Here is a 23,230-nt window from a genome sequence, read left to right as displayed (position 1 = left end):
GTTTTCAGAATTTTCTTCTTTCAAACTTTGAAAAACGCTTACAGTAACCCTTTGTAGCGGTTTCTTACTTTTTAAATAAATTTCTTAACAATAGTTTGAGTTTTTTTCAGTTTCACTATTAAGATGGCTAAAAATTTATTCAACTGAAAATATTTTTCCAGTCTTCATGCTCTCAGCAGTTTCTTAATTCACAATTAGAACAAAACTCGTACAGTAACCCTTGTTGGAGTTTTATTTCCAACTACCGTAATCTGGTTGGGCTTGATTGTCTCTGAAAAACTTTGACTCATGTGATTTGTCTTTTTTCGCAGAGAAAACACTCCAGAACTCCTCCAGACATTTTCAATCCTGATTCCTTGTCTTGAAGATTTGAATACCGTAATTGTTGTTTTCCAGACTGAATTTGTTCTCGAAAACACATAAATAATCCAGATTAGAAACTATACAATTCGCTTCACAAAATAGGTACCGTAGTCATTTTCATTTTTCCGAAAATTGCAGAATTGTTCGTGCAATTTTAGTCCATCCTTTTTGAGTACCTTTTTGTCTATCAATTTTTCTCTTTTCTTGTGAAGTTTTCTTGCTTGAGACCAATGCCTGTCTACCGTAACCCGTCTTTAAAACCATTTCCCATCTGAAAGGGCCCATAATTCCGACATTTGAAAAGACGTCCACAAAACGAATACACACACACTCTAAGAAGAAAAAGAGACAGCACTTGGCCCGAAATGTCTCCTTCTCTCTGATTCTCCTCTCTCTACTCGTATCTTCTTGTGAAGCAAAATAGGTTAGATCGGAACCCTCTGTCATTCTGCGTTCTAATACTTGACGTACTGTCACATTTTTCGAAGAAGCCCCTCGCCTCTCCTGCTATCTCGGTTCCTCCATCTGTCGTTCGTCTATCAATCTTTTGCTGTATAGCCATGGATGTCTCTTTTGCGTTCGTTGTCTCTCGTATGTGGGCAACTGCGCTCACAGGCACTTCTGCCGCGTCTGCGCCTTGCTTTCTCCCACTTTGAAGCCGATTTCTTCTTCTCTCCTACCCCATACACTGACTCATTCTGTCGTTTTCTCTACCTTCGGAGCGCAATGTGTACACATCACACAGAGGAAGCATTTTAGAAGAGACGCTCACCGTCTGACGTCTCTCCGATAATCCAATCTTCAGCGGGTACTCTCCCCACATTGAACGATGTCTTCGAAATGGTAGGGAATGTTTGGGACTCCGGGAAAAGCACACTATCTACACGATCAACATCGATCAAATCGGGTCTTGTCGTTCGGAGGGGGGCCTAGGCAAACCATAGACTATTCGCCATCTAACTGGATCCATCGTCTGAATCCATTGTGAAATGTTGAAGGTTCCTTAAAAATAAGCAACTACGGTAGGTCCCTCTCAAACACACTACTGGCATAGCCTTAACTCTATGTCGTTTCTATGTTCTATCGCTTTTTCTTTCTGTCAATCTTTCTTTTTATCTCTCTTCCTCCACCACAGGTCACTTGTTGTGTTGGATTTCTAAATTTTAGGGGAGCTACTGTAGGCCCTCAATGAGATGAGTCACTATGGTCCAATAAAAAAGAAATATTCGGCTAAGAAATAATTAGAAAAAAAGAGGGAAGATCGCAAAAAAAATATGATGAAATGGATCTGGAAGAGAAAGAAAAGAGATAGAATATCGGCGGGCCCATATACATTCTGAAATGAAAATTTCTTATTGAAGGTCTTCGAGAATTTCTTGCCCGTTTTCTTCTCAGAATATATTTACGAAGTCAGATGGGTACGGACGCATATGTTTGTTTTTCCTGGTTGTCCACGAAAAGCTTCAGTACTATACGAAAGAAGAACCTGAAAAACAACCTTGATTGTTATTGGAGGTAAACTGTTCCCAGAAAAGAGAGACGAGGCGTTTTTCTTTGAATATACAGAAGAATTGGCTGTTTTTGGTTATGCTCTTTTTTTGAGATATAGATATCTGAAAAATATGTTTTTGTTCAGTCTGGGGTCTTTGTCTATTGTTCAAGGAATCATCTGATTTTTGGAATATATCACAGTTGTCTAGAAGATAGTGTATCACAATTTCCATGTTTAATATCAAGATACAATGAAAATTCCATTCTTTCTTCCTTCAAACAATAGGGGAAAATACAACACCACTCTCTACTCAATTTCCTTCTTTCTTCCTATCAGTTTCAGTTCATTCCCCCACCCGTCATGGAAGGAGCAGACGTAATGGAAGAGTGACTTTCAACGTCAAACCACTTTTTCCCTATTCCATCATCAGTCGGTTTTTCATCTGCTCTTCGAAAAGAAAAAAAATTGACTTCCCCGATACTAGGCAACCAAATCCAAACCCTATCATTTCTTTTTGATTCAATCCAATTTTATCCCGACTTCCTCGTTCGTTGAAAGATCGCGGGGCCCGATGGCGCCCGATTCCTAGAAACAAGGTGTCGAGGATAGGAAGACGTTGTGTTGTAAGGGAGGCTGCTGGCGCTACTGAGAAGAAAGGCGCCGTTTTCCACTCGAGCGCTCGGTTACGGCCCCAATTTCTGCTTTACCCTAAAAATGGCCTTGCCCTACAGAGTACTGTACTGTACACAAAAATTCCTGCCTCCCCGTGACTTTCAGTGTTTCCATCGTTTTCTTTAATAGGGGTTTTTCAAGCAATTTTCCTGTAAAGTATTTTTTTCTCTGACATTTTTCTTATCTAGAAATAGAACTTTGAGGGAAATCCATTTCTGTTTCATGGCGTCGAGGACAGAATTCTTCCTCTTCTTTATTCTTCTTCTTCTTTTCTTTCGTCTCGAGGCGCCATTATTGCTCCACCCCTTCTGGCAGCGTGGTTGGGCCATTGAAGGCGGTCTTCTCGTGTGGGGCATCGGGACACTCTTTCTGCTGTGCCCCCGGCCGTCCCCCGCCCATTTCTGATGATAGAGAGCTCGTGGTTTGAATTTGAGAATTCGAGGTGATTTTTTTCTTTTTCTTCCCATACCTCCTGATCGTAAGTCACGTGTTTTGTTTCCTTTTGAAATACCGTAACTTTGCGATAGAGGTGAACTTGAAGAATAATTTTTAGGTGAAGTCTTACATTTCTCTGAAAGTCATAGCATGACAAAAACAGGTAATTGAATATATAAAGTATTTTTCTCTTATTCTGAATAACAAGTTGCTGTCTGAAATTTTTTCCTTCGAGACATGACTCATTTGGAGTGAACAAGAGAGAATTTAGATATTCTGAAGGCCTAGACTTCCTCGTTGGCGACGCCGAAGAACATTGAAAATGCTTTACTATTTCAGAAAAAATTTTTGCAAGAAATCATTGAAATATGTCATGCCCATGGCTGAATTCACAATGCCCCATGATGATTGTCCGTCATTCCATCGTCTTTCTTCGTATTTTTCTGTTTTTGTACGTGGCGACTGGTAATATAAGTGGTGGTGGTAGTATTAGCCAGAATGAAGACGACTATTGTATAAAGAGAGAACTAGTATACTGTACATTGTTTAACAATTCACTTCAGATTTTTTGTTAGGATCTTATAATATTCTGGTTCCTATCTAGCGGTCATTTTCCTTCATAGCTCTCCTGTAACTTTTCAGTTTTTTTGTTAAAGAAATAGGACCGATTAATGGCTTACGGTGGTACCATCTGCACGGAACCATAAAAAAATACCGAGTTTCATAATTCTACAGGGCTATCAAATAAGATTTTTTTCGCGAGCCACCTCTTCAACCACATCATCTGCCAATTTATTTCTCTCCTTCTCAATCCGAACAGACGACCTCAATGAATGGAAATTGGTTTCGTTCGTAGGAATCGTCATCGTCGTTTCGATTCGTCCCCTTCCCTTCTGCGTTTTTTCATCCGATTCTAAAACCGGGTGACTACTGGATCTACGATGTCTAGTCCTATACGTGTCCAAAACCATTTCGGACAGTGACTGCTTTTGTCAGACTAATTTGTGACAACAAGAAAAAAACGAAGCAGTCAGGTAAGAGCAAGAGCATCGCATTGTGTGTTTCTTGACGTTTTCTGAAAAAAAATGGTATCAAATCTCTTCTTTGACTTTCTTCTTGTCACTATTTGATTTTCAGCGAAAGTTGAGAGGTAAGAATAGATAAAAGAGAAAAAAACTTGTTTCTCTTACATTTTCGTTTTTTTCTGAATTTTCGAGATAGCGTCAAGCGGCGCCGCGGCAGTTGGGAAATTTTTTTTCTCCCTATTGATTGCCTGAAAGATTGCTTTCGGCTCCATCCCTGTCAACAATTTCGCTTTCTCTCGTCTTGCCTCCTCTCGTCTAACAAAACTTTTTCGATCTACCTTGGAAACATTTCTGATGATTCAGAATTTTTTCCTTTTTATCGCATTGTCTCAGAAAAGAACTTTGTGTTTGAAACTTCATGCATGTTAGGAGACTTTCTTCTCGAGACACTTGAAAATGTTCTCGTTTTCGGTTTTTATTCGATTTTTAGAACACGAGGACTAACCCTAATCGCATGATGAAAAAAAATCAGTCTTTCTTTCTAGTTCATCCCTTTTTACTAATTAATTGGACCAAAACAGCCAATCGTTCAATTTGATAGAATCGTAAAAATCTCAATTTCTATCTTCTCTTTTTCATTTCATTTCATTTCATCTCATCCCCAAATATGCCAATCTTCGAGCCATCAGAGAAACCCATTGCTGTCGATCAATCATCAAAAAAGCTTTTTGTTATGCCCAAACAGCTCGCAGCCGGGCCAGTAGTCACTAGCTCAAACACCGCCTCAGTTTTTGCGGAGATTACTGTAATCTGGTTGGCTATTTCCTAGGCGACATCTGTTTTTCCGCCGCCGCCAGAAAAATATTGTGAGTTAGATGAACGGGAGCATGTGGAGGGGACGGCGCCAGGGGAGAGAAAAAAAAGAGGAGACCTCACCACACATCTTCTAGAGGGAGAGAAAAAGTGTGAAAAATACTTTTCGCCGTTGTCAGTCACGGCACACACCGCAGATCGGAAGAGGCAGAAAAACAGCGAAAAAATATTCTAGTCGATGATGTGGAGAATATTGATAAACATGACCTTCTGATCGAGCCAGAAGAGCCAGAAGTCATTCATAATTTCACGTATGATACTTCAGGAAAACTATCAAATTTCATTGATGCGTTGGAGTATTGATTACCAAAGTCATTTATACATTTTAGAAATTAGACATGTTATTATCGTCGGCTGAGAAATAATGTTGACAGCGGATTTCTTGTTAAAATTTCCTACAATTTCGAACTACTGTAATCTTTGAGTCAGTTTTAAATATTATTTCATTCCTTCCCAATTTTCAATAATTTTAATTGATTCACATCGAAAAAACGATGACAATAGTCGAAAAATAGAGAAAATGTTTGAACAATACGAAAATTAGGCTAAGAAAATACGGCAGATTGCACTTGCGCCTTAAAAAAAATTTCACAAGTTATCCGTTCTCCACTTTTTTCTTTCAGACAACCATAACAACAAATTTTTGAAATATTGAACATCTGATAAAATTCAAATTTCATCGTGTCAGAAGAAGAATACGAACGTCATTCAAAATTTCACCTGAAGATTATCCCATTCTGTTTAAGGTGACGTGCTTCGCGTAGGAAGGAAGATATTTCAGGGTGAGACATCCAGAAAAAAACGCGCTTTTTGGTCACTTACCTCTCTTTCTAAGTTTCTCTTTGGGTTTTGTGTTGTCCAGTTTTTTCTTCTTAACTTTGCCGCTTTGAAAATCGTTTTTTTTTTGTAAGGGTAAATGAGTCAGTTGGTTTGAAGTGACCCTGTTTTTGTCATCGTTCCTTTCAGCCCATCGCTTCTGGGCACATCGCAATTTTCCACGTCATAAACATTGTCTCTCGTTTCTCTCTTTCGTTTTTTCTTCATTCCTCGTTTTATTCTTCTCGTTCTTCTCTTTTTTTTCTTTCATCGCATTCCCATCATTCGTTCCTTCTCTGAGAAATTTCCATATTAAAGATTATACATTCTTTATGTAATCTTCCGTTCTGTCTCATCTTCCTTCTTCCTTTCTCATTGCTTCTCATATCTTCAAACCAATCGTCATTTCAGGAGACGGGTCGGAACAATCTCTGCTTCTAGCAGAGCTTTCGAGCGTTTTCATCATTGTACATTGTCACCCCAATCCGTACATTGCCCCAACAGTTGAAAATTCGGAGTTCCAACAGTTTCCAATCGGCGCGGAGGTCGGCCACGACGGCGAGAACAGCATCTGGGAGTGTGAGCAGCAGCAAGTTACTTCGCCGAGCTCACTAATCAGCCAACCGCCTTCTCCTCATTGCTTCTGATCGTGATGCCAAAGCGAAAGAATTCCGGACAATCGGATGAGACCCGGAAAGCGACTAATCTAACCGACTTCAACGACATTTTCAAGAATCTGAATCCAGCGTCTGCATTCACTGCGCGGATTCTGCCCGAGAACCTATTACTGAGTCAGGTGAGTCTTCTTGACCAAAGTCATTCTATCTTTTTTTTTTTGAAAACCGGTTCTGGTCTGATTAGTTGAACTTCGTTCTGACCAAACAGGAGGGTACGGTAGTAAAGAGATACCTATTGGGTTTAGGTACACTTGCCACTTCTAATTTATGCTCAAACCAATGGCGCTGTGGATCGGTTACAATGACAGTATGGAGGAACCAACGGAAAATTTATTACTTTTGCCCGTCTGCTCACATTATCGAGTTCTTCTGTGAAAGTGGTTATAATGCAAGATATTTGCATCATCACTACTTCTACATCTTTTTGCTGGTTCTCCATTCCCAAGCACCCGCATCATATTTAAGGAGGGAGAATGAGTCTTCTAATATTTTGTTTTGAGAACGGCCCATCGGTTTGGGAGTGAGAGCACAAGACGAGAAAAAAAACGTCTCAAGGATCACATCATGTTGTTAAAACACTTGCGCTGGCACCTCACAGATTGGAGCAACATGTTTGTGACTCAGAAAACCCCGTTCTTTTCACCAATCAATGTCCAATAAGCTGACTTAACGTATCACAGGACAATCGATATTGTCAATTCAAAACAATTCCATGAACGAACGCATAAGCTAATGATTAGATTTCAAATAAGTAAACAATCCCTTCAGCTAAAAGATGCACAGTTTCTCGAGGTTTTTTTTCAGCGAATTTTGTTCAATTGGGAAGAAAGAATAATTTGTGAAGAAAAATAAACTATTTTTTCAAATGCCGAGCCTTAAAAGTTGTCTGGAAACTTGAAAATATAACCCTTAAAAACGCTAGAAAAACTGCGCGGCGCTTTTGCAGAGGGTGGCGTTACTGAATTATTTGAAATCAACTCGGTAGTTTTCGCGTTAACCTGTTCAATTTTTCACAATAGTTGATTGACTGATAAAAAATGTGGTTGAGGTAAACGTGTTGACAGGTTTTTTTTTCGGCATTTCGTTCGGGCGCCGTTTCTCAGTGAATACAGTTCGGGTATCTTATTCTTCCAAACACTGACATACACAATTACGTAGTCGGTTGTGTTGTCTTTTGAGACGAACCGCGCAACCCGACGCCTAGTTTTCATTTTCTCTCGAAAGTTTATCATAACATTTGATCAATATTAGAGAGGGAAGGTCGACAGTTGAACGCCGCCTACTTTTTTCTCTTCCTCGCTCCTCTTACGTGCTTTTCTGCCTCCATTTTTTTGAAGATAGGTTCTCAAATTCCAAAAACGAGAAACTTGATCACCAGCCCCATAATAGCGGGGCAGAATAAAAACCCGCCGATGCTGGCACTGGGTTTTGTTTCGCAGACAGTCAACGTCCTTGTGCCTCTGATTTGACTCGACAATGAACTTTTCCCTCACTGAGGTTGTAAAAATGTTCTTCTTTTACTTTCGGTGTGCTGCAGATTCATTTTAGCTGATTGAAAAGTCGCCCGGTCTCTCATTACACTCTTTGACACTCTGGGCCTTCTCTCAGTTTTTTCAAAGTCTGAGCAGACAGAGTAGCCACAAGGATAGATGTCTACGCTAAAGTATGTCAGGATTTCTAAAACCAAGTGGAACGGCATGTGAGACATTAGAGTCATCCTGACTCATTTTTAGAACTCATTCAAGCGTCTCCAACGTCAATTTCCCATCGTTATCATCATTTTTATCTGTGTGTTTCTATGTGTCTGCTATCTCGACTTAGCTGCGATGGAGGGATGCTCATTTTCCCCTCCCCATCTGACGTTTTTTTTTCTATCAACAGAAATTATCCTCATTTATTTCTTTTCTCCTACTTACTTCTTTTTTGCGTCCTGCCATTTTTCGTTTCTCACTTCATCTTCTTCTTTTTCGTCACACGCAATCCTAGTTTCCCATGAAGGGTTTTCTTTAGGACTTTGCGATAATCGATAGGAAAAATCAGTTTTCCAAATTTCTCAGCGTAATTTTTCCCCAACCCGAAAAATGCAATAATATTTTTCGATTCTCTCGAAAACAAACATATTTCGAAAAGGATTACGCATCCTCAACATAATCCGTCGGTGTTTCCTTTCCACTCTAATAAATTTTATAGGCCCCGAAAACCTGCGCGGTTGGATTTGTTTGGTTACCCTGACTCAGGTCCCGTCGACTGTCCTTAATAGATTCTTAGTCTCTGGGAAGGAGAGGGTCCTCACGGTGCGTGCGCACACAACGACTGCCTTCTTGTGTGTTTCATTCTTTGGGACTCTTCTTGTCCACACAATTGTCTTGTTGGTCCGTTGAATGTTCTTCTTCTCATTATTCGAAAGCGTTTGCCCTTTCTTGGCTCTCTCATTCTCGAGATATTTATTATTCAGCGAGAATGATTAGGTTCTGGATGTCGTGTCCAAACAGAGCTACCAATTTGGCACTTTATTCATCAACCTCATGACTCAGTGAGAAGACATCTTTATTATTGCCTTTAAACTTTGAAATCTTCAAAAATTCTATTTTAACTCTAAATATCGATTTTTTTCAGCCAACAGCAACGGACAACGAGCAACGCGCCGCAAAGCGCCGAGCGGATGAAGAGGTATATATTTATAGCTGAATCCACGTCTCTAATTAATTTGCTTTTCAGAGAGACGCTGTTGCGAAAAACTTGTTAAACTCAACTGGACTTGGCAGAGCTGTTATTCCGGCCGCTGTCATTGCTCCAACTCTTGCCACTGCTACAGCAACATCGAAGATGGCACCACTGATCGTGACGAGTACAGCAAAGAATACAGCAATGTCGACACGTGGAAAGAGCTCCGGAGAGGGAGAATATCAGGTATGGTAACCGAAAATGAAGGGAGTATCTTGAAAAAAACGCTAGTCTTATAGTTGCTGTAGAAAAGAAAAATTTGAGGCAGTTCAATAGAGCACATTTTCTTATCTGAGTTTTCGACTTCACATTTTTCTCGTATTCTCTTCTGGGACGTGATTAGCAACATAGTGGGAATAGCACTTTCACCCATAACTTAATTGTTGGTTTGTCAGGAACCTTCGGGATTACATGTAGGTCTTCTTCCCACCATCATTTTCACAATGGTTTGTCGGTCTTCACCTCAAAATCCATTGTGCGTGTAAAGAGAAGAAGACGGTGAGAAACCCGTACCTTGTCTTCCAGATATCCAGCAATTAGATCTCTAATAACAATAACAATATTACTCTTGTCCGAAATCAATGCACGTTTCTGTCTAATTTTGTGTAATTCTTATAAATCTTTAATTTATTTTTCTTATAAAACAGAAAAAAACAGCCAATTAGTGCCCAAAATAAAAAACGTCCGAGGTACGGTATTTAAAAGCGCATGCATCAATTTGTTTTTTCGCTGTGCGACCGACGATGCGATTTTGAGTAAATTTTCGGCCGCAACGTGCAATGATTTCGGACGAGAGTAATAGTTATAATAGTTTTGACAATCATCTTATTTTTCAGCTCATCAAAAATGAGGTGCTCTGCTCTCCCTACGGAAATCACTACGAAGTACTCGAGTTCCTGGGCAAAGGAACATTCGGTCAAGTTGTGAAGGCGTGGAAGAAAGGAACCAGTGAAATCGTGGCAATCAAGATCCTCAAAAAGCACCCCAGCTACGCACGACAGGGACAAATCGAAGTGTCGATTCTCTCCAGGCTGAGCAATGAAAATTCGGAAGAGTTCAACTTCGTTCGTGCTTTCGAGTGCTTCAACCACAAAAGCCACACATGTCTTGTCTTCGAGATGCTCGAACAGAACCTCTATGACTTCTTGAAGCAAAACAAGTTCATGCCGCTTCCACTCAATGCCATTCGCCCGATTCTGTTCCAAGTGCTTACTGCACTCAACAAATTGAAGTCGCTCGGTTTGATTCATGCTGATCTGAAACCTGAAAACATCATGCTGGTCGACCCGCAACAGCAACCATACCGAGTGAAGGTCATTGACTTCGGAAGTGCTTCTCAAAGGCACAAGGTTGTAACTAATACCTATCTACAAAGTAGATACTATCGGTAAGTAATTAGTTTTCTTTTATGTACAACCAGAAAAATGGTTCTTTCAGCGCGCCCGAAATCATCCTCGGTCTTCCATTCAACGAGTCAATTGACATGTGGTCATTGGGTTGCGTGATCGCTGAACTCTTCCTCGGCTGGCCATTATACCCGGGAAGTTCGGAGTATGATCAGATTAGGTAATAATTGGTCTTGAGGGACGTTTTAGCAGGAACAGCTTTCAGATTCATCATCCAAACTCAAGGACTTCCACCAACCACAATGCTGGAAAACGCATCGAAGCTTCATCGATTCTTCAAGGAGGTCAAGTCTGGAAGCCCAAACCACACTAACATTCACGGAAGCTACTACCGCTTGAAGACTGTCGAAGAGTATGAAGCGTCCTCTGCCACCGCCAAGTCCAAAGAAACAAGAAAGTATATTTTCAACGTGCTCGAGGACATCACCCGTGTCAGCTACACCTTCGAATCGGATCCAGTCGAGCAAATCTGTGATAGGCTCGATCGCCAAGAGTTCGTTGAGGTTCTCAAGAAGATGCTCGTCTTGAACCCAGACTTCCGTATGATGCCATCAGAGGGATTGGAATCCAAGTTCGTCAACATGACCCACCTGACCCCTTATGCTTTCTCTAACTACATCCACGAAGCTCACAAGAGAATGGAGATCTGCCGAAAGAACAGTCTACCAACTCAGTATCGTGTTCCAAACGTGCCAACTCCAATCACTCCAGCCGAGAAAGTGATCCCACAGAAGCTTCAGCAACCAATAATTGCCATGCTTCCGCCACAGATGAGCGGTCTCCCAAATTCTAGTATCCCCCCAGCTCAGCCGGACCTCTCGAATATGTTGCATCATTACACACAACAAATGGCTACAGCAAATGGAAATGGACAATTCTTCTACCAACCCATACAAACTGGACCACTCTTCCAGTATGCGCAGCTCCGTAAGTTTTTGTTTCAAAACTGCCAGTTCGAATTCTTTAACCTCGACATCTTGCAGATCACCCTTTCGTCCCCCGACCACCGCATTTTTTATCCCTGGCCACCCCGAGTCATATGGTTCCACAGTTTGTGCCGGTACCCATAATGGATCCATCAATGCTTCAGGGACAGTGGCCACCAGGCACCGCGCAACAATTCGCCGTACTCGCAAATGATATGATGCGAGCACCGCAACCCGCACTGCCGCAGATCAACACCCTGAATCAGGTGTTCGGGAACAATCCACAACCTTTCGGGCTTCCACCGTTCTTGGCTCAACCCATGCCGAACACTGCGTTTAATCCGCCTACAATCCCGTTCCCTGACGATAACTCCAGCTGGGGATTAGGACAAAATCTGCTTCAGCCAAATTTATTGCAACAAAATCTACCAGCAGCACAAAACCAACAACCTCGCATTCAACCAGTCATCAATACAGCTCCAAAGCCAAAACCAGCTGAATCAGGATCACAAGAAGAGAAGAAAGACTCACCGGCGATTTCTGTCATCACCCTGTCCAGCGATGAGGATAGCAATGGTCCAAGGTGAGGACTAGAGGGTGAAGGACCATTGGTTGATAGAATTATTTGTAGCACAAGCAACAGTGGAAGTTCTACTCGCACTGGAGCTGTCAATCCAATTAGACCGGACCCACTGAATTTTGGAAACCTTTTCAAAACAGAGGAAAACTTCATCCCAGCTACCACTTTTGATACCGCCGCTCTTCCAAATGTCAACCTTTACCCGATGTCCCAACTTTTCGATCCAAAAACTGTCGCTGGCCTTCTCCCAAACCCATTTTTGGATCCACCTAATATTCCAAGAGCTTTTAATAACTAATCACTTCATTGCTTCATTCTTTTTCTTTTATTATTTTTTAACAATCCATTTTGAAGTCTAAAAATCAATATTTTGACTGGAAGGTTTTCCAGCACACCGCTACATTTTCATTTTAGAAAATTTTCTAGTTTGATGAGATTTTTCCTCATCCCCCCGCTTCCTTTCATCTTGCACACCACATTTGTAATATAATCACTTTTCTTTCGCTTTTTTATTTTTTTTGTCTGCACGCTTCGCCCTAATTTTTCTGCTCCTTCTCGTCATCTTATTTTTCTCCTGTGATGGTTGTTTGATTTTCCAGTCATTCGCCCCATTCCACTAGCGCTACTAAGTCAACTGGTACTTAAACTTTTCAGACACCAACGGACACATTTTATAGTTTCCTTCGGTTTTGTTTTTAGCCGTTTCTGCTTGCAATCTGTCTAAGTTTCTGTAATTTATTGTTCTTTTAAAGTTGTGATATTTTCTATGATCAACTTTAGAATCAAAAATTTCCCCCTAAGAAATAATACAAAATCCCAAAAAAAAGTGGAATATTCAAAAGTCCAAAAAAATCCGAAAATTCATAATTGGTCATTTGTCAGCTTCACTCTTTTTTTCTGTCTTCTCAAATGCTTCATTTCTGTCCCCGTGGAATGTTTCCCAACCAGTCAAATTTCCTTAACTTCACATGTCTCTATCACATACTTTTGTCGCAATCCCCCTCCCCCCCAAATTTTTTAGTTCTCTCTTCCCACGAGTACAACCGTTGGTCTATGTTTCCTTTTCTTTTTTCTCTTCCTGCGGTCCGTTTACAAATGTTCTGCTTTTTTCTCTGTCTCGGTATAACTGTTTCTCGCAAAGTCATTGCAATATTCTATTCATATGCTTTTTCGTTCGCCGAATGTCATGTATTTCTGAATATTTTGGGATCTTCATTTCTGGACACTACGTTTTCAAGAATGTATTCTTTTGTATTCAGACCCCACTCCCGATGTATTTGTATCAATAAAAAATTGGCGTGCGAATCTTGTCTCCTATTTCCAGAGTTATGCAATTCCACAAGCCCTGAAAAAAAACAGGAAATTCATAATAACTAGTTGAACAACCAAAGCCAAGTAACCAAACTGCTTGGCCGTAAAATCGAAAACAAAGGTTTTTAAAGAAATCGACAAAAAAATATAGTTCGGAAAAGTAGCTTTTGGTGGAAGTTGAACACCTCCATTCAGTCTATCAGTGTTCAAATTACGACCGAAATCTGGCCAGTGTCTTTTCCACAGGCACATTTGGGCACCTTTTGTCGAAAGCAATGACGAAGATGCTAAGCCCCTTTAACTTTGAACCAGAAGATGAGAGTAGAGAGCCGAGCGTCTCACCATTTTGGTTGAAGCCAAGATTGATGCTGCTTTTCCTTTTCTCTTAATTACAGACGATGCTGCTTCATCGAAGAAATAAGTGATGTTTTTTCTACCCGGATGCTGCCTTTCCATCTCAAAATCTCACAAAATGAAAATCTACTCCCAAAAAATCACAATAAACGAAACCTTGTTCATATCCATTTTTGTGAAAAATCCTACTATCCTGACCATTTATTTTGGTGCGCTACCCTGTTCGATTTTCATTTTTAAAGAACAGCATGCATTCATTTTTTGAGAAGATTAAATTGACATCGATCCAGCAAACTTGTTGGTTTTTCCTAGTTGCAAATTATTACATCTAGATTAATTATCTCAATTGTGAAGCACGGGACACCAGAATTTTGAATTGAAGAATAATTCTGAAAGGAATTTTCAAAAAATGGGATGAGACCCATAATTTGAAGACCCTGCTTTTGTAACTAAATGTTCTTTTGAAGTTTTTTTCTGTTTTATTTTTGACGCGAACCTCTGCGAGTTTCCAAAAAAATAGATCATTTGTGTAAAAATGAATCAGATTGGAAAACTGAACTGAGTTTACTCAGTGAAATAAATTATCACGATGCTTCGCCCGCTGTCCCAGAAATGAAAAAAAAACATTTCTCGCACACATGTGAGAGATCTTTTTCCCACTAGTAAACTTTCTTCAAAACGTTTACGCGAGGGAACATATATTTCAACTCTCTTTTAAATCTGTGGCTCTTCACAATTATTTGTTTACTTCGAAAGCACGAAATCACTAGTTGAACATTTTTCAAAGAACTTCTTCTGCTCTATCTCTCACAAAATACTGAAAAAGTGTCGATGAACGATAAGATGTCTACTCAGCACTGCAAAGGTCCAGAAAAAAAAGAGATGAAGCTCAACCAAGTGTCAGAAAGCTTTATCCTTGTCTTCTCAGTTCTTCGCATTTTTCACATCGTACTATTGTTCCGAGTCGGTTGCCTGAAGCCATTTCCATGAAAATCTTCTCTCTAAAGTTGTTTTCTCTCTAGAAAACTGATTTTTTTTTCTAAAACGAAAATGGGACCGGGGAAATTTACCGAACGTTGTTTCTATTATTTTCATAATTAGCATTACTATTCAATGGAAATGTGAGAATTTTCCAGAAAGAAAACGATTATCTTTCAATATTGACGCTTTTTAGCTATATTTCAAAGACCTCTGAACTTCAAAAACACTTAACCCCTTTATTACTGTAATGATCTTTGGATTTTTGTTTGATTTTTTGATTCACAGCTAAACTTGGATGGGAAAAAAACAGAAAAAAAATGCAAATACAGCACTCTTTTCTTTCCCACCACCCCCGCTTGCTTTTTTTACAATAATTCGATTTGCACACTTCCTATATAGTGACACCGAGATTTTTTTTTGAATAACCATTCGTACTATTTGTATCAATTAACTTCCTTTTTGAGATTGACATCAGCAAACTGAGTGTAGGCAGGAAATTAAATGCAAATTGAGCGTAAGCATGGAACAAACTTAGCATCATTGTTCCATGAAAATGAGAAGATTTAATTTTTGCGCTTTTCAGTCAATTTTTGGTAACAAAATTAATTTTCAAAAACAAGTTTCATAAATACGGTACTTTATTATAAGAAATGTATCATATCGATTGTTAGATCAACTTATACTTATTCCAGCTCTGATGATTCAGATTTAAATTTCCGCCTTTAGGAAACTCGTTATGATTCTTCGCTTTTATACGTTTTTTTGACAGGGATCTGAAATTTTATGTCCCGTAAAAACGCCTTTCCCTCCCAAAATCTCACAAAATGAAAATCTACTTCCAAAAAATCACAATGGTTTTTTCTAGTTGCAAATTATTACATCTAGATTAATTATCTCAATTGTGAAGCAAAAATTTTTGGTTTTTTCAAAAAATCAATAATCCAATCAATAGGAAAAAAGCAATTTTTTTTTCAAAAGTTCAGTTGATTGTCTATCTAATGTTTTTTGAATTTCAACAAACAGACATAGACTGACAAAGTTATAAATTTTTGAATGTTGTGCCATTTTTTGGTACGTTTTGGTCCATAACTCCTTATAACATCTTTTTATCATATATTCCTCTTGGATTCTAAGATAACTTTTTACCCTCTATTCAACCATATAGGTCTCGATTTTTTTTGAAGGTAATACTTGGGTGTCATTCCATGTCAGTAAAAAAAAGAAAATTGGTGAACTAGAATTTTTTGTATTACGCTTGGGTGAAATTTCGGCCAAGTAGCCACGGTCACACCAATGTAGTTCTTAGAATACATTGTTCCCATGGTCGAATGCAATTTTGTGGTACACGTGAGAACACGAACAACTTTCTTACAAAGTAATTCGCTTTTCACTCAAAATCATATATTTTGTCTATAACTCGATTCCTCTTGAAACTTGGAATCTTGTGTTTCATAAATTTGGAATATACACGAAAAAACTTCCAACCCACTGGTTTTCAGTTGCCCACAAAAAGCTGCGAAATCACCTCAAAATGTAACAATGAATTGAAAAATTGAAAAACCACTGCATCTGCGCTCGCAAGTTTATTGGATTATCTCGTGCATCAGCAGATGGCACTTTTCGGCTTGGTAATTGTTTTTCGTTTATCGACTTTTTAACGGAATTATCGTAAAGTGCTTCACAGATGTTCTGGTTCAAAAAGCGAATTTTTTCATTCTCATCTCATTTCCCCTTTTTGACTTTGAATCATAAAACGCTTCGTAGTATTTGAATCATAAAACGCTTCGTAGTGTTTTTATATTTTATGGTTTTTGCAGAAAAATGAAGCTATACCGTTTCCTATCATAGTTCTCGATTTCAATGTTTTTACCTCTAATGACAATCTTGTTCCTACCTGTTAAATATATAGTATTTTGACTGAAATTTTTTAAAAGGTTTCTTATGTTTAGAGTCTGATCATATAATTGGTTTTAGAATTTATCATTCAATAACTCATCCTCTGAAACATCAAAGCAATTGCTGATATCAACATTTGCCAGACAGAATGGTACAGAACTTTCGATTTCAAATTAACCCTTATTTAAAAACATTCTTCAGGATCTTGACAGAGACATGAAAGATCTCGGACGTTTCCGAGTATACGACTTATCCCAATTCGAAGGTGGCATTATCATTTTCGAACGATTATGCGACAAAAATTTAGGAGAGTTTGATGAAGGCGATTATGGTGAGTTTTAACTTATGCCTTTTGTAAATTATGCAATTTGTTTCAGGTAGAAGAGTTCAAATGCTTTTAGAATTTAGAACCCATTTGTTCGGAACCATACTTCCAGAAGTTTCCAGAAGTGACCCAAATGTAAAATGGAGTTTTCCTTATTTTGTGTGATAAGTTTTTTTTTCAGATATTCCTCGTTGTGCTATCTCATGAGAGCGATAAATATCATCGCTTCAATACTGATGACATTTATAGTCTCAAAGCACCTAATCGTCGTGTGGAGGATCATCCTCCAATGACTACCATAGCAAGAATTTTGCAAGAACTCCGTCAACGAGATGAGAATGGATTGTCACCAGATCCCGAAATTAATGAAAATCTCCCGTTTGATGATTCTTAAATACATGCCTTGGAAATGGGAAGCAATTCGAGTAGAGAGTTGATTTTCCTTGAAGGACCTCCTGGGACCAGAAAAACCCGTTGTTTGGCGTATCTCTCAGTTTTGGAAGCAAAACTATGGATAAGTAATACATTAGTACTTGCACCAAAAAAAAGTTCCTTGGATGCCATTTACGAGCAGTATAAGAGCTTCCGAGACGGCGGAAAAGAATGGCTTCAACGTGGAGCAATAAGAAACATTGGATATGTCAAGCCAAATTGTAAGCGCTTAAGAAACAAAGACATTTTCTTTAAAGAGATTATTTTCAGGTGTTTGCTCAGAAATGGATATTTTCGACCAATTTCATAGAGTTCCTGAAGCCAAAATGCTTCTCAAAGTTATAGTAAGAAGTTGTAAACTATCAGTAAAATCTTTTAACGTTTTTAGGAAATGTGGGAGGATATGAATTACAAAGAAATAATCTCAAGGGACAAGCTCGAAAGTCTCACAAGAGCATTAATGAGCAATTTTGTCACGGACCCTTTGAATAAAATTTACGTAAGTTGATTTGCATTATAAAACTGACGGATAATGTTTTGCAGGAAGTTATGGAACCACTGCAAACATTTTTCGCGTTATCTGGCTCGCCATTCCTTCCTTTTTTTATAAGGTTTTTCAAGCCAAACCTTGTTATCATTGGTGAGCTTTAAGTCAACTTCCTAGTACAAAAAATATTTATTCAGACGATGCATTGCAAGTGATGACCAGGCAGGAAGTTCCAGAAGCAATCAGGGAAGCGAGGTTTGTCATAGCGAGCGACCCTCACCTTTACCCACAAACAGATCCCATCGAGCGGTATGGTAAATTTTATATACTCAAGAAACGATTGCAATTTCAGACAACATTGTGATGAATCCATAGTAAATATTGTGTGCTGGCTGGAGGTCAAACCAAATTTCAGCCGATTCCGTTTGGATACTATTTATCACCGAAACAGGAACATTATGGGATTCGCAGTCAACCAACTATATCCCGATGATGACATTAATTTCTCACTTTGTACAAAGGGTGAGCTTTCGTAAGTCCAGACATAGTTGTTTTATTTGAGAATGAAATTTCACAGGTGTACTCCTGATGTTAATAACCCAGCAAGATTACAACGAAACAGAGCGACTGAACAGAACATTGCTGCATTTGATACAAGTATGGAAGATGGGAAAGGGTTTGAGAAATGCATCAACGGAGACTATATCAATAATTGTAGGTTGAATTATTTCTAAAAAGTATAATAACGAAGACTATCTTACAGATGAAATTGATCTCTGTATTGGCTATTATGAGAGCTTGGTACATAATGGAATCGATCCTGCTCAAATTGCCATTCTTGTGACTACTGACGCACAAGTAAGAATAATTCATAGGCTTATATCGCTGATTTATTACCTTTTTACAGAAAGCAGAGATTCGAAAAAAACTTGACCTTCTCCCAAGCTACAACCTCTATTGGATCAATTCAAAAAGAACCATTGTTGGCCTTCCGTACGATGTTCAAGGGAAAGAATTCGATGTCGTACTGTTCAGCCTCGTTAGAAACAACCCAATGAGTGAGACTTGTTCATATTACTGAACTTTCGATAACTCTCTTTTTCAGGAGAACTTGGGATCATGAATGATTTCCGTTTCATTCATGCTGTCATGAGTCGAGCGAAGTTGCATTTCTGCTTTTTTGGAAGCCTTTGGATGCTCAAACCGATTCAGCCAACGACAGAAACTTCACTGCTTCCGTCATTGTACGAGTGAGTCTATTTACTTAAATCCAGTTTTTAAAATTTTTGTTAAAACACATTCTGAATTTCAGGATTCTAAGTTCTGAAAGAAATCGACACAATCCTTCCGGAGTATCACACTATTTTGACGACTTCCATCTACTTGTCACTCACAACTTTGGTGAGCGCTGTGAACAGTTCCTTCAACGATCGAATGATGGAAGAATGAAAAGATTGACTCGGGAAAATCTAGAGCTTATCCCATTTGCAAGAAAATATTGGCGGATCTAAGCTCTACATAACTTGGTTTCTTCTGTTTGAAGAAATCTACTTGGTTTCACAATTTGTTTTTCAAATTTTTTTCTCGGCTAAGGTTTTTTCGCATTTCTCGTTTGGCTTTTTATAGGTTTGAATTTTTTCATTTTTTTTCTTCTTCTATTTTTTTTTCTTCTTCCATTTTCTTTCTTCTTCGATTGTATTGAAATAAATGTTCAAAACTTTAATTTAAAAAAAAAAAACTCTTAGGGTCGCAAAACAAAACTGATCATAATTATCAGCGTATAAAACATCCAAAATTTAAAGTGCTTCAAAATTATTAGGGTGTTCCATAAATAATGTCGTTTTTTGGTACCACTCTTCAAACAAAGATAACTTCAGTGAAACTCATGTTCATCAAACAAACTATGTATCATTCGAATCAGTACGTTTTGTCTACAATATACTGATTTGAAAATTCCATCATGACAGAAACCAGAAGCCCAGGAAGTGACGAAACATTGGAAAGCCTTTTTGCATAGTCGCTTTTTAATGAACTGGTTCTTTTTGGGAAGGTTTTCAAGATGCTTGAAAAAATGGTAGGATATGTCGGCAAGTATGATGATTGACCGATAATTCTGTAACCGTACGTATTCCATTTTTTGAGCCTCCACGATTGCAACATGTGACATGGAGTTGTCGTCGAGTAGGATTATGCCAATTTTTTGACTAGTGCTGGCATTTTGGATAACAAATTTTCACTATTTTGACAATTAAAAACCGCAGTGTTAGTTTTATATCTTTTCAGGGCGTCATAAGGAATAAAACCGAAAGCCGGACACCTATCAGTCACCATAATCTCTTTTTGGCAAATTTCCGGCTTTGTAAGATGTTGCACCTTCTGGCTTTTGACCAGATATGGCGCTGATCGCATTTCATTGTAGTATAAAGTCCATTTTTTCTTATACACCACAACTCGATCCAAAAAAATGACTTTTTTTCTTATTCACGTCTCAATATTGTTCTGGCAGAGACTCCAAGCACTGCCAAAAGTTCCCTGACGGTCGATCTCGGATACCCCTTCCACCATACTTCAGTATTCTTTCCACCACCTTTTTCTCTTCCAGGGATGCATCTCCACATGTGAATTTTGTGAACCATCGATGTACTGTTTTTCAGTTAGCACTTCTTTCTGCGGAAACACGGTTGATATTTTCGGTTGTCTCGGTTGCATTTCTGCCGAGCATGGATTCGTATAGAAAATAAGCGAAAAAGTACACTTTTTCCATAATTTCTCCTCGAATAACTGAGAGCATTATGACACATGTTAGATAATGATTTTCGACGACTCGATTAGGTGTGTGACAAACAAAAATCAATTTGACATTAGAACGAGTCATGACAGAGAAAACTGCCCTCGAAAAAAAACGACATAATTTATGGAACACCCTAATATAACTATCGTTGATCTGCTCAGAATAAAATATGATGAGAAACTAATAGTATCTGGAAAACATTTTAAAAATATTCTCTGGTTTTTCAATTCATCTTTTGAACTAATCCTCAGGATGTTTATGACGATTGGAAATTGTGAAAATAAAAAATGTATCTAAGTTACTATGAATGAATGCCAAAAAATAGTAAAGAGAAAGAGATAGTAAGAAAGTTTATAATGAACCTAGTTCTCGGGTGATAAAAATATCATTTGAAGTTAGATCAGAAAAACTGCAACAATCAAATGCAGAGAAGCTCTGGTATCCAGTTTGAATTCCTCAACTCTCGATTCCCATTGTTAGAGAAAGAACCGGCTGAACTGTCGAATCTTCTCAACTTTTTTATTGATATACCTCTATGTAGTTTTAATCAAAAGTACAAGAAAATTGTGAATATAAAAAGAAAGACTTTATAAGAACTTGAGAAACTCATTTTCTCTGAATTACAGGTATTCATACTGCGTAATTGAAAATTATAATTAAAACGGGCTCAGAAAAGAAATTATTGAATTATTAATCATTAGACGTTCAAACTTTAACTGCTTCTGGTGACAATTTTTGGCAATCCCACTTTGATGTTACCACATGTCATAAATAGTTGTTCAATAACTACTCCTTTGTGGGCGGGAACGTTGTATGTTTCGGTGATCTTAAAATGGAATATTATTTCAAGACGACTTACATCACTCACAGTTTTTTCATTCGACATCACTTCCTGGACCATTGTTTGAATTTGATGACTTGAAATCGTTTCACGACTATTTCTGTGCTCATAGTTGACTGATGTTTTTCCGGTTAGTGTTACGCCCTTGTACATCCCTTCGGCTGAGAGTTCTACTCCGGTAGTCACTTCTGGAAATATCAATAATTGACGATTTTCTGAAGGAATTTCAAATTCTGAATGAAAATGTATCTATAAAACATAACTGTAAAAATTTTGAATCCGAAACAAAATTTTTAAAATTTGTTACTTGATAAAACTGCCTCTTTCTCCTCGCGACCGACCGTCTTAGTGCTTCCGGTAGTTCTGCTGAACGAGATTTTCTTCTGGTATTCGATCTGAATAGTTCCGGCCCCAAGTCGATTGTCGTACTCAGTCAGCCGCTCCAGTGTGTAGCTAGGGGTACAAGAAAGACTGACAGGTGGAACTCGACAGCATCGGAGGTCCACATTGTTCAATGCTGTATCGTCACCACCGCCCTGGTCGCCTTCAATTTGAGTGTTGATACCGCAAACAGCGAATCCTTGGGGGCAAAATTGATCCTGGGTCCAATCACCCCATCCGGGCGTATCACCCGAAATCCAATTGCTTTGATCTCTCGGCCCATCGGGTGTTCCACAGTATCCACAAAAATTGTCAGCTGCTACATCATCTTTTCCGCGTTGATCAGCTTCCGAGCGAAGTGCGAAACCAATCATTACTAAGCCTTCTGGACAATATTTGACACCCTTCCAACCTCCCCAACCCCCTTCTCCACTCAGTATTTCGCGGTTCGTGTTGTAAGTACCTGAAAAAAATATTTCATATTTGTATTGAAAATTATTTGATTTTTTTTCAAATCATTCAAATTCGAATAATCAAAATGGAACTCACTCCAATGTAGAGGATTGCAAAACAGCGCTACAGCATTCAATCCGGTGTCGTCTCCTCCTCTCTGGTCTCCTTCAACTTTGTGCTTGACCGCGTACGCATATGTTCCATCCGGGCAATTTTTCCAGCCTTGCCAATCGCCATAATCTGTTCTACGTGGAGAGCGAATTTCTATAGTCTCAGCAAAAAGGAATCCTAGTAATGGGAGAAGTTTAAAGAGAATCATGGCTAGCTTCGTCTGCACTCTTCAATCAACCCCTCGGGTATTTAGCTGAAGTGAAAAAGGCGGGGACTCCATGGTGTGTGTAGCTTGGTTTTCATTCTGTTTACCAGATGGACCAACAATTCAAAAAAAGAGCAACTGTTGCTGATTCACTTCAAATAAATCACCAGAAAATGTTGCAATTCAATGTCGAAAGGAAAAAAGATATCCAACGTAAATAACTTGATTCTAATACTTTGTTTACTAGAAAGATACACTGATACAGAAAAAAGACAAAAAATACGGATTGAAAAGTAGAAAACAATTTTATGTTGTAAGGTGTGAGAAGGACAAACTTTAGTGATTGTTTCTATTTTCTTTTAAGCGGAGATGATAAAATACAAAATCCACAATTTAGGAACAAAAGAAGACGGTTTGGAATATATCGGAAAAAGGAAAACGCATGAATGAAGTTGGTAAATGGTTGGCCAAAAATTGGGGGTACAACGATTCGGGGGTACAAACTATCAATGATTCTGGGGTACAACCCATTTCATTTAGGGGTACAATGTTTGTGATTCTGGGGTACACTTTTTTTTGACGAAGTTTCTGAATTCCTGAATTTCAGAGCTTGAAAAGGAATTCAGAAACTTCGTCAAAAAAAAATTGTACCCCCGAATCACTAACGTTGTAC

At 38.7% G+C, this 23,230-nt stretch overlaps 4 protein-coding genes across 4 annotated transcripts; 3 read left to right on the top strand and 1 right to left on the bottom strand.

The window, feature by feature from the left end:
- Positions 1-4,654: 4,654 nt before the first annotated feature.
- Positions 4,655-5,163, top strand: CBG27664 (the record flags this gene model as incomplete). The annotated part of the gene is given in 3 exon segments (XM_045239559.1): positions 4,655-4,804; positions 4,817-4,950; positions 4,998-5,163. The coding sequence occupies 3 exon segments, from the start codon at positions 4,655-4,657 to the stop codon at positions 5,161-5,163; spliced, it is 450 nt and encodes a 149-aa protein (XP_045099504.1).
- Positions 5,164-6,328: 1,165 nt separating this feature from the next.
- On the top strand, positions 6,329-12,287 carry Cbr-hpk-1 (the record flags this gene model as incomplete). The annotated part of the gene is made up of 8 exons (XM_045239558.1): positions 6,329-6,472; positions 8,970-9,023; positions 9,072-9,263; positions 9,914-10,464; positions 10,515-10,643; positions 10,689-11,410; positions 11,467-11,992; positions 12,041-12,287. 8 exons carry the CDS (start codon positions 6,329-6,331, stop codon positions 12,285-12,287), a joined length of 2,565 nt encoding a protein of 854 aa, XP_045095405.1.
- Positions 12,288-16,679: 4,392 nt separating this feature from the next.
- CBG14367 lies at positions 16,680-19,286 on the top strand (the record flags this gene model as incomplete). The annotated part of the gene is made up of 15 exons (XM_045239557.1): positions 16,680-16,682; positions 16,733-16,862; positions 16,909-16,991; positions 17,038-17,234; positions 17,283-17,509; positions 17,559-17,632; positions 17,677-17,787; positions 17,832-17,928; positions 17,973-18,084; positions 18,128-18,307; positions 18,353-18,489; positions 18,539-18,633; positions 18,683-18,833; positions 18,881-19,025; positions 19,088-19,286. 15 exons carry the CDS (start codon positions 16,680-16,682, stop codon positions 19,284-19,286), a joined length of 1,941 nt encoding a protein of 646 aa, XP_045095404.1.
- A 1,992-nt stretch (positions 19,287-21,278) lies between these two features.
- Positions 21,279-22,560, bottom strand: CBG14366 (the record flags this gene model as incomplete). The annotated part of the gene is made up of 3 exons (XM_045239556.1): positions 21,279-21,595; positions 21,715-22,251; positions 22,338-22,560. 3 exons carry the CDS (start codon positions 22,558-22,560, stop codon positions 21,279-21,281), a joined length of 1,077 nt encoding a protein of 358 aa, XP_045095403.1.
- Positions 22,561-23,230: the final 670 nt, after the last annotated feature.

The sequence above is a fragment of the Caenorhabditis briggsae genome (genome assembly GCF_000004555.2).
Source record: "Caenorhabditis briggsae complete genome, chrX, whole genome shotgun sequence".
Lineage (NCBI taxonomy): Eukaryota > Metazoa > Nematoda > Chromadorea > Rhabditida > Rhabditidae > Caenorhabditis > Caenorhabditis briggsae.
The sequence above is the reverse complement of the archived record's forward strand: the minus strand, read 5'-3'. Positions and strand labels throughout refer to the sequence as shown.